Here is an 11650-nt window from a genome sequence, read left to right as displayed (position 1 = left end):
TTGACTGAGTAAGCCTTGTACATCATACACTAAAGCAGACGCTATTTTCAATCCGTTAGGTGGCGATATCGTTACCCTGCTATCCTCGCGAATTCTCTCTCATTTTGGGGGGGGGGGGATTAAAAATAAAGAGTAGCTCTATGTTCCCCCATCGCTTTTATAAAGCATTTGCCCATCCAGAAATTCGGCCTCTTTCGTAACTTCCCCTAATCCACCTCTGATTTAACTATATTTATTATCATTATTGTTAATAATCTTTATTTTTTATAAGTAGCGCTATTTGGATTCTAATAACTGAAGCTTGAGCAATTCACATTGAAATTACCTTTAAACTATCTAGTCCATACTAATGAAAAACCTAAAGTTTTTAAAAATAGGGTCAGTAAACATAATTGTTATTATTCATGTTTATAATTCCCTTAACTCTTAGTTATTCGGGAGAGAAGGAAATTGCAGAGATTTGTCCAAATTGTTACTGGTAAAGTAAATCTAAAAAGTCATTTCTGTGCCATTTGGGCCAAGGCTTAGGTTCCATGAATAATAATGGTATTGGTTTTTTTAGTCTAATGGCCCTAATCCAAGCTTTGTCGACATTTTATTCATATTAAATCTATATTGAAGTGAAAACTATTTAAAGGCGAAGTGTAAAATATTTTGAAAACTTCTGTTAGGTGTAAATCTACTGTACCTTCAAGTGAGAGCGAAGATGCAAAATCTGAGAGAAATATGTGCCATTTTTCTGAGTATTCCTCATCCATTTTCTAGCGTTCTACTAGACCTGAGCTGTTCAACAGTTACTGCGCCCATTTCTCTCAAATCTCGCATCTTTCCCCATCGCCATTTACTAAAAGGGACTACATCTCTCCGGAGAATCCTGAGTGGTGGGTTTGCAATTTCGCCCATGCGCAGAGAGAAAAATTACAAATTTCCTTCTGACACACAAGTCTACGGAGAGGAGATTACAATTCATATATTTCTGCTGAATGGGCGCCCAAGCGAAATGCCTTGTGTAAAGTAAGAAATGTGAACTCGTTATACGTTAGTACATATACATATTCATGCTGACAGAGTTGTGTTTCTTATAAGACCGTGATGTTAGTGGGATTTCGTTAAGAGAAGCTGATGCTGAAGGAATTACAAGTCTGTTGGTAACTCCGCGGAAGCGTCGTTTTGAGGCTCTCTTCGTGCTTCTCAACTTCTTCACAGAAAGAAGAAGAGAAGTGACCTTTTCAAGTATTAAAGCCAATAAGGCAAACGCGATTCCCACGAAGTACACAGACAATAGGCTTTCGATTTCTTTGACGGAAATAGTTGAAAACTCTTCCATTGGCCGTTGCCATTGCACCAGATTGACTAAATATCGTGCTTGGTAGAAAAATCCGAATGAGAGGTCATTTTCTGCCAGTAACTCTACCCTGAAACGACGTTGATGAAGTGTTAAATGTCACAAACGCCTCACTTTGTTTCGTCAATCTTACATCAGGTTGACTTTCTCCATGAATTTTGATTGTGAAAAATTTGACGTAGTGGGGTAAGCCAAAAAGCTATCGTCTATGGTCTCCGAGAAGTAGTATTGGTTAGCGTATTGCATTTTATTGCCCATTTCTACATTTGCAATCAGAAGAAATTGAATATTCATTGACCCAATGACCATGAATTTCGTGCTTCCATCCTCATTTTTGACGATCTTTGCGAACTCGTCTCCTAAAAGCGCGTTCTCTGGCGGGAGAATTGAACTGTCTAGGATTCCGCTGAGTATCTTACTGTAGCGCTTCTCGTTTGTTTTGGCCTAATTTTCAAAAACGTTTTCTCATTATATTAGAAACTAGGCAACCTATCAGACGTTGCCCGTCCCATCAGGGGCAAGTGACAGAAGAACGCTTTATCCCGTGAAATATGTTTTTACCCGACCCCCATTTTCAAGTAATTTGGTTGGAGCGTGTCGCTCGCCCCAGTATTAATACGCGAGTGTCCTAGTATTCCGCGGGGGAGGGGTCTCTAAATATTTTTTTCCGCGAATCCCACGTCGCGTACGTTTTGATTCGTGTTTTACATTTTTTTATTTCTATTTATTTAGCTGATATCAACCTTGCGTTATGGTTAAATTTGGTAAAGAAATGCTTCAATACTCAAAATATTAGTAGTAGTTCAAATGAATTTACGAAATTACCGATTTGTGTATTTTTACACTAACTTTTTTTCTCAAAGAACTTAATTCGTCAGACCCATCCCAGAACCAGACGTTGTGAAAATCCTGTTTGACGAGTTGGTCGATGGTGTCGACTGTATCGTATTCTATCTCTGTAAAATCCGACTTCAGGTTGCCTGATATTTCGAAGAAAATGAAAGTGGTCGCGATCAACCAGGTCATGGCCGCAACGCGCCACGTCATCGCTTTTTCGACACAGTTGTACGCTGTGATCAGAAATATAAGCCGCGTTACAAGCATATAATACCATATTAGTTGTAAAGCGCTTACGTTCGAAGAAAAAAATTACGAAATTCTTCCAGATCATTTCGACGAAAATAAGGACAAAGGCTCGGCCATTTTTGGGCGTGGCCAAAGCCAAGAGGATCGACACTGCCAGTAGACTCACTATCCAAGATATGGAGAACTGTAGTTAATGATGATCGAAATTGTTATTGTCTTTCTTTAGGGTATATGGAGCAAGTTCATGTTACTTGTCCTTCCATGTTGAGGAAAGACAGAGATGGTTTCTTGGTCATTTTCGGGACCGACGAGACGATGAAGGTTGATACTGATGTATAAACGCTCGTCATACCCGATTTCATCTCGCTAGTAAAGAAATTACTGATTTGCACAGGAAAAAACATCACGTCCATTTTCTGCTGAAAAGATGCAAAGCCCATATTTCTTGCGAGTAAAAGGTTCAAGGACCAGTCTTTACATTTAGAATTGCGTAGTAAAATAGAGTTCAACCATTGATTTGTATAAATACTAACGTTATATATATTCCCATCTCTGACGTTCCCCTAGCAGGGAGAAAAATAAGTCTTGTTACCCCCATCCTTGTGAGTGAGAGGGAAGTTCGTATTTTTTTCTCTCTGCGCATGGGTGAAATTTGAAATTTCAAACCCACCACACGGTTTTCTCGATTGAACTATAACTCCTTTTCCCCACCTAGCTACTTCCAACTTTATTTAGTGCCACCTCAAATCCGTTAGTGTACCGTTCTTGGGCCAAATTTTGATTCCCTATTACGTTAGTGTTTCTACATCTAATTTTCAAAAATTCCAATTATTACAAATACCTCTGGTAAATATCCCTGGTTCCAAATCGCATTACCCTCATCCAATTTTATGGACACCAGTTCGACGCTTCAAAAAAGTTAACATTTACTATTGCGTTAAGAAAAAGCGTGACACATATGCACCTCACGTTAAACCTTTTTCTGAAAAACTCCTCTAGGGAAGAGTAGAGTTTGTCGCAGATCTCGAATGCCTTAGTTTCCTTACAAAAGGAAAATGTTAATTTTTAACAAATGGTAAAGGATTTGAGTCCTTTAGGGTTGATGGTTATCGACATCCGCGTTTTGAAGTTGTAGAAACTTGAAAGCTATTTGTCGAAATATTCTTACCTCAATTATTCCCACTCGTATATCACTCATGTTGACTGATTTGCAAAATAAGATTAGGAAAAGACGTAGAAGAAAATTGATATACAACATCCGTAAATTAATTAGAGTAATATTATAGAGACTTTATAAGTTATCAACACCAACTCGCATCCCTAAATCTTAATTTGAATTGCGTAAAAAGCAGTCGACACGTCGGATCCAATCTGGTCTTGTATGTCTTCATGAGGCATTTGACTACACCTTGCCACGCTATTCTCAATAGAGCTATATCAGTTGAAGGGGGGAAACGTCACAGTTGGGCCAGCCAATAAACGGAGCCGGTTTTCACCCTCCCTCTGTGCGGGCCGCTGAAGAACTCTATGCTAAATTTCCGCAAAATATGGCGCCTAGGCGGGGACTAGCGAAATCCCGCCTCAAAATCTCTCCTTTTCCCCCGAATTGATATATCTCTATACGAGAGAAAAGTTATTGGAAATTTATTTTAAAATTTGATGTCCTACCAATTACGCTCTCCGTGGTAGTTTTGAAGCCGATTATTCCTAAAGACTTTATGGCGGTTCTGTTGGTATGCGCTTTAGTTTCCGCGTTGTAGCCTAAGGTGTTATATTAGGTAAAAATAGACCCAAGTAATTGCTAAGGCGACTGCGCTTAATGAAGTCTCGGAGGATTACAAAGATTTCTTCCACTTGGAATCTTTCAGTGACCATAGACCCCAGTTTAATATATGATTTAAAATTAGGTGAAAGGCTTAAAATTCTGTTAAAGCCCCCGCTACTCCTTCCTCGAGTTTCATTGGCTAATATAGGACAACCGTCTACCCTAGGTTTACTCCTTCAGAACACGAAAAAAGAACTTGTTTACACTCGGCTTCGACGCTCGTAGGTCGCAAGCTACGTCAATATCATGTTGTTTCTAAGTTCAATTACGTTATCCATGACGTCATGGGTGATGGTTTCAACACCTTGTCCCCTTTTATTCAAGCAGAAATGCTCAGAAAAGTACTCGTTGAAGATTCCTAGTAGAAGAAATCAATGTACTCCAGGCCGAAGTGGACGTAATTTTACAAGATTATAGCTCTCGCACACTTAAGGTCTTATTAACTTATTTTCTTCATTTTGTCTTTGGAGAAACACGCGTGAGTTTAGCAGTTGGACTTACCTTTCTCGACGTTTATAATTACGTTCAGGCATTTTTGTGTATTTAAAGGTAATTATGACTTACTTGCCGCATTACGGACGAAACTCACGGTAGAAATACTCCTTACTAACAATTAAACTTACCCTTACTAACAATTAAACTTACCCTTACTAACAATTAAACTTACCCTTACTAACAACTAAACTTACCCAACTATATGCGGAAACGGTTCTTAATTATACAAAATTATAGTTCTCGCACGTTTAAGGTTTTATATTTAACGGAATTTCCTACCTTCTGTGTTTGGCGAAACGTGCCTGAGTTTAGCAATTGAATTTACTTAAATGGAGGGTGAAGAGACCAGTCTGCATAGTGAAACATTCATGAAATATCTCCGAATTAATTTAAAATTCAAATTAGGTTCAGATTTTAAGGATAATTTGAAATAAGCATCTCCGACCGATCGCGTAACGCCCTGCCTTCCCGTTAACAAAATTCTCTTGACACGTTCCGTGTTGAATGAAATTTATCGCGAAATTTCATAAAAGTTCCTCGCGAGACATGGAGCATGCGTGCCACGATAATTTTGTTAACGAAAGGTTACGCGATTGGTCGGAGGTCTTATTTAAAATTATCCTTAAAATATGAACCTAATTTGAATTTTAAATTAATTCGGAGATATTTCATGAATGTTTCACTATGCAGACTGGTCTTATAATTAGAAGAAGAATCTATAAAAAACCACTTTATTTTCCACTTCAACCTCCCTATAAATCGACCCAAGTTCATGCCAAGGCTTTATGTTTAAACACTAATAAAAATATAATATTAAGGAACTAAACTTTATTTTCATTTTATTTTAAGCAACAGCATTTATATGTCACACCATATATTCAAATATTTTGACTATAATAAACTTATTATTGTTAATAATTTTGTATGATCTAGAGTAGCGCTGTAACGTTTCTTAGCGTTGTGAGGTAGGCTATATTTCAATTTTTTTAATAGTTGAAGCTCGGGCAATTACTTATAAAATCTATAGTCCCTACAATTGAAAAACGAAATGTAATGTAACTTTTACTCAAGCTTTCATTTAAAAATATGATCTACTTCAACTTGTGTAAATCTACTGTACCTTAAAGTGAGAGCGAGGATGATGGGGAGGATGCAAAATTTGAGAGACACATGCACCATTTTTCCGAGTATGCCTCACCCATTTTCTAGCGTCCCACCGGACCTGAGCTGTTCCGCAGTTACTGCGCCTATTTATCTCAAATCTCCCATCTTTACCCATTATCCTTTACTTCACGTTGGAAATAGGGACTATGTCCCTCCGGAGAACCTCGAATGGTGGGTTTGAAATTTCGGCCATGCTCCGAGAGAAAAATTACAAATTTCCTTCTGACTCACAAGGCTACGGAGAGGAGGTTACAATTCATATATTTCTTCTGAATGGGCGCCCAAGCGGAATGCCTTGTGTAAAGTAAGAGATGTGAACCCATTATACGTTAGTACATATACATATCCATGCTGACAGAGTTGTGTTTCTTATAAGACCGTGATGTTAGTGGGATTTCGTTAAGAGAAGCTGATGCTGAAGGAATTACAAGTCTGTTGGTAACTCCGCGGAAGCGTCGTTTTGAGGCTCTCTTCGTGCTTCTCAACTTCTTCACAGAAAGAAGAAGAGAAGTGACCTTTTCAAGTATTAAAGCCAATAAGGCAAACGCGATCCCCACTTGCCCGTCCTCTCCGTGGTACGTGACAGAAGAACGCTTTATCCCGTGAAATATGTTTCTATTGCGCAATTTTACCAGACCACCAGTTTCAAGTAATTATAGGTTGGGGCCTGCCGCTCGCCCCAGTATTAATACGCGAGTGCCCTAGAATTCCGCGGGGGAGTGGTCTGTAAATATTCTTTCCGCGAATCACACGTCGCCTACGTTTTGATTCTTGTTTCACATTTTGTTTATTTTTGCTGATATCAATCTTGCATTATGGTTAAATTCGGTAAATTCGATTGGTGTATTTTTACACTTACTATTTTGATCAAAGAACTTAATTCGTCAGACCCATCCCAGAACCAGACATTTTGAAAATCCTGTTTGACCAGTTTGTCAATCGTGTCCACAGTATCGTAGTCCTTCTCGGTGAAATCAGACTTTAGGTTGCCTGATATTTCAAAGAAAGTGAAAATGGTCGCGATCAGCCAGGACATGGCCCCCACCCGCCAAGTGATCGCTTTCTCAACACAGTTGTACGCTGTGACCACAAATACAAGTCGCGTTACAAGCATATATAATACCATATCAGTTGTAAAGCGCTTACGTTCGAAGAAAAATATCACAAAGTTCTTCCAGATCATTTCGGCGAAAATAATTACAAACGGTTGGCCATTTTTGGGCGTGGCCAAAGCCAAGAGGATCGACACTGCCAATAGACTCACCATCCAAGCTATCGAGAACTGCAGTTGATGTTGAAAGAAATTTTTATTGTCTTTTTTTTTTTTAATATACTGAGCAAGTTCACATTACTTGTCCTTCCATTTTGAGGAAAGACAGAGATGGTTTCCTGGTCATTTTCGGGATTGAAGAGACGATAAAGGTTGATATGAAAGTATAAACGCTCGTCATTCCCGATTTCATCTCGGGAGTAAAGAAATTATTCACTTGCACAGGAAAAAACAGCACGTCTATTTTCTGTCGAAAAGATACAAACCCCATATTTCTTGCGTGAAAAAAAGTTCAAGTACTATCCTTTTCATCATAAGTCTATTATGTAAGGTCCCCACATATGGGGACCTTACATAATAGACTTATGTTTTCATTTAAAATTGCGTAGTAAAATAGGATGTTCAAACATTGATTTGTATAAATACTAACGTTTTATAGATTTCCATATCTAACGTCCCCCTAGCAGGGAGAAAAATAAGTCTTGTTACCCCCTAACCTTGTGAGTGAGAGGGTAGTTCGTATTTTTTCTCTCTGCGCATGGGTGAAATTTCAAACCCACCACTCGGTTTTCTCGATTGAACTATAACTCCTTTTCCCCACACTAGCTACTTCCAACTTCATTTGGTGCCACCTCGCATCCGTTAATGTACCGTTTTTGGGCCAGATTTTGAATCCATATTACGTTAATGTTTCTACATCTAATTTTCAAAGATTCGAATTATTTAAAATACCTCAGGTAAATATCCCTGGTTCCTAATCTCATTACCCTCATCCAAACTTATCGACACCAGTTCGACGCTTGAAAAAAGTTAACATTTATTATTGCGTTAAGAAAAAGCGTGTCAGATATGCACCTCATGTTAAACCTTTTACTGAAAAACTCCCCTAGGGAAGAGTAGAGTTTCTCGCAGATCTCAAATGCCTTAGTTTCCTTACAAAAGGAAAATGGTAATTTTTAACAAATGGTAAAGGATTTGAGTCCTTTAGGGTGAAAACTTATCGACATCCGCGTTTTGAAGTTGTAGAAACTTGAAAGTTAGTTGTCGAAATATTCTTACCTCAATTATTCCCACTCGCATATCACTCATGTTGACTGATTTGCAAAATTAGATTTAGAGAAGACGTAGAACAAAGTTGATATACAACATCCGTAAATTAATTATGGTAATATTATAGAGGCTGTAGAAGTTATTAGCACTAACTCGCATCCCTAAGCGCCTCTCGAAGGATGAAGGAATTTGAATCGCACAAGTGGTGGACACGTCGGAGCCAATCTTGTATGTCTTCCACTACGCCTTGCACCATACCATTATGCGCTTTTCTCAAATCGCGAGACTCGTTATGAAAATTTTATTTTAAAAAGGCCTTTTCCTCCCTTTTCACATAAGTTCCCTCTTTTTAGCATAAGGAAACAATCATTACCTAAGACGTTACTATGTCTGAAATCGACCCAACTAAATGCCACGGCAACGGTGCTTAATGAGTTTTATCGAAGTTTATATAACTTAAAATTTATAACTTACTAACCGCATTGCGGACGAAAAGAATATTTTCATTTCTGAGTAAATCACGTAAAATAAGTGAACTAGACGCGACTATAGACGGGAGCGGCACGTAATTTTACTTTTTTTCATGTTAACTGAATTTCCTTCATTTGGCGTTTGGACAAACATTCGTGTGTGTTAAGCGGTTAAACTTACTTAAATCGACCCGACTTCGTGCCAAGGTACAAAGTAGGACTTCGTTTAAACACTTTTAAAAAAGTAAAATATCATCCAACTAAACTTTATTTTCATTTTAAGGAAAAGCCTTTATATACAGTACGTCACATATTAAAGTATTTAGACTATAATTAACTATGCTTATCATCATTAATGATTTTCATTTTGAATGATTTAGTGGTAGAGTTCTTAACGTTACAAGGTAAACAATGTCTTCTTTCTATTCGTAATAAAATTACCTTTAAACTCTCTAGTCAATACAATTGAAAAACTAAATTGTGATTTAGCCTATCCTAAAAGGTGTCATTTAAAAATAGGGTCAGTTATTATTTTTAGAAAGACCCGGCTTAAATTGTCTGTATGTTTTTTAGTAACAGTATCATAGCTTTCAGCATACAAAACCTTTTTATTAACAGTTTTGACTATCTTCAGTTGCTGTAAAACAGATTATATATTAACTCTATGGGGATGTCGTGTTGAGACTCTTCTATCTGTTTTCGACTTCTTCATCAAAATCAGAAGCCAAACGGCATATTCCACAATTAAAGCCAATAAGGCGATGATGTTTCCGCCCTAGTACAGAGAAAGAAGGCTTTCGATTTCCTTCACGGATATCGTTGAAAAATCGTCCACTGGCTGTTTCCATTCGATAAGATCCATCGAGTATCGCGCTTTGTAGAAGTGATCGAATCCCAGATCATTTTCTGTGATTAATTCAATTCTGAAAAAAGATCACGCGTTAAAAGCGACAATAGCCATGTTGATACGTTAACCTTACATCAGGTTGACTTTCTCCATGAGTTTTGATTGCGAGAATTGTAGGAAACGACGAAACCCAAATGCGCATTTTCTATGGACGGCACGAAGTAGTATTTGTTCGCGTATTCAATTTTATTCTTAATTTCTTCATTTTCAAGCAGAAGATATTGAATTATCAGTGTACCAATGATCATGAACTTTCTGTTGTCCCCGACGTTTCTTGATACGTTGACGAACTCGTCTCCGATAACTCCGTTCACCATCGGAAGTATTGAGCTTTCTGGGATGATTACGTTGACCTAGAAATGAGGCTAATAGTCCTACTTAAATCATTCGGTAATTTCAGAAGCAAAGAAAAAAATTATTTCTGGTTCGTGTTCAAACGCCGATTTCTTGGTGTCTTACTTTACTCACTTTTTTGCGAAAAGATCCTAATTCGTCAGTGCCGTCCCAGAACCAGACGTTGTGAAAACCTTTCTTGAGAAGTTGGTCAACAGTGTCGACAGTATCATATTCCTTCTCTGTGAAATCCGACTTCAGGTTTCCTGATATTTCGAAGAAAATGAAAGTGGTCGCGATCAGCCAGGACATGGCGGCTACGTGCCACGCGATCGCTTTCTCGACACGGCTGTACGCTGTGACCACAAATACCAGTCAGTTTCAAGTATGGATTTATTACACCATTTAAATTCGAAATATGCTTACGTTCGAAGAAAAAGAGGAGTAAATTCTTCCAGATCATTTCGACAAAACTCATGACGAATGCTCGTCCATTTTTGGGCGTGGCCAAAGCCAAGATGATGGAAACTGCCAACAGACTCACTGCCCAAGTTATCGAGAACTGCAGTTAATGTTGAAAGAAGTTATTATTGTATTTCCCTGGAGTATACGGATTAAGTTTATGTTACTTGTCCTTCCATGTTGAGGAAAGATAGAGATGGTTTCTTGGTCATTTTCGGGATCGAAGAGACGATAAAGGTCGAAATTGAATTATTGAATCACTAACGGTCGTGAGTCGCCATTTCATCTCCGGAGAATACAAAGTACCGATTTGGAAAGGAAAAAACATCAGGCCTATTTCCTGATAAAAGAATACAAAACAAATTTTACTTCTTTGATTGATCAATTTAGAGCTGCAGAAGGATAAGTCATTAGTAAGTTATATCTATTTGTTAACATTATACGTTACAGTACTCTACGGTTGGAGTGCAAAGGCTACTTTTTAGAGGGGGCCATTTATATTCTAGGCGGCATACATGAGGGACCCGAAGTTCGATTCGTCGAAAACTGTTTTCTTTTTTACTTTCTTAATGTTTCTTATTTAGAATTGGTTCGTATCAAATCACAATATTAGATAATTTGGTCAAATGCAAGTTAATTTAGGAATAAATCCGTCTCTAATTGCCACTCCTGCCTTACACGTGCCAATATTAACTTCCGTTTCGCGCGTGCGTGCAGCGCCTGCCACGTTGTTGCGCGAGATTGAAATTCTAAAAATTACCGTTGGTAAATCACTCCGATTTCGAAACTTCTGTAAAACTTCTAGAGGTACGGACACGAGTTCGGTGCTTCCAATAAAGTATATACATTATTCATACAACATCTTAAGATGAAAAGTAATAGATGTTTACCTAATGTTAAACCTTTTACGGAAAAACTCCATAATTGAAGTGTAGAAATATCTGGCAATCTCAAAATCCTCAGTTTCCTAAGCGAAAAACAAAATTTAGAACAACGTTATCGCCAAATTTAATATTTCAAGAAAAATCTCGATTTTTAGTTTTGGAGCCGAGTTGAAAGATGCTTTTGTCATTGACTAAACACTCTTACCGCGACTACTCCAAACCGCATATCCTTCATTTTGATTGATCTTTCAATTACACCGAATCCAACGGGTGTCTGAATCAAGGGATATTATTCAGCAGAGCGATGTTCAAGACTGTATAAACATATTTGAGAGACGTTCAGGAATCTTTGCAGGACT

The 11650-nt window shown here is 38.0% G+C and overlaps 2 protein-coding genes across 4 annotated transcripts; both read right to left on the bottom strand.

Annotated features, from left to right (window-relative positions):
* Positions 1-226: 226 nt before the first annotated feature.
* Positions 227-2623, bottom strand: LOC149678756 (uncharacterized). Its single transcript, XM_089836697.1, has 4 exons — positions 2480-2623; positions 2195-2415; positions 1479-1789; positions 227-1415 (listed from the first exon to the last, which is right to left on the bottom strand). The coding sequence occupies exons 1-4, from the start codon at positions 2514-2516 to the stop codon at positions 1040-1042; spliced, it is 945 nt and encodes a 314-aa protein (XP_089692823.1). The 5' UTR covers positions 2517-2623; the 3' UTR covers positions 227-1039.
* LOC149678755 (uncharacterized) lies at positions 2560-3700 on the bottom strand. 3 transcript variants are annotated; one of them, XM_089836698.1, is made up of 4 exons: positions 3600-3694; positions 3396-3472; positions 3273-3339; positions 2560-2850 (listed from the first exon to the last, which is right to left on the bottom strand). In XM_089836698.1, exons 1-4 carry the CDS (start codon positions 3687-3689, stop codon positions 2674-2676), a joined length of 411 nt encoding a protein of 136 aa, XP_089692824.1. In that variant the 5' UTR covers positions 3690-3694; the 3' UTR covers positions 2560-2673. The 3 variants fall into 3 exon arrangements, 2 of the variants coding, with proteins under 2 accessions (XP_089692824.1, XP_089692825.1); XM_089836699.1 differs by having other exon boundaries at positions 2560-2847; XR_016366133.1 differs by lacking the exon at positions 2560-2850 and adding an exon at positions 3137-3239 and having other exon boundaries at positions 3308-3472; positions 3600-3700.
* Between the last annotated feature and the right edge of the window lie 7950 nt (positions 3701-11650).

The sequence above is a fragment of the Phalangium opilio genome, unplaced genomic scaffold, assembly GCF_054372755.1.
Source record: "Phalangium opilio isolate 3A_F unplaced genomic scaffold, DU_Popi_V2 ptg000042l_1, whole genome shotgun sequence".
Classification (NCBI taxonomy): Eukaryota; Metazoa; Arthropoda; class Arachnida; order Opiliones; family Phalangiidae; genus Phalangium; species Phalangium opilio.
The sequence above is the reverse complement of the archived record's forward strand: the minus strand, read 5'-3'. Positions and strand labels throughout refer to the sequence as shown.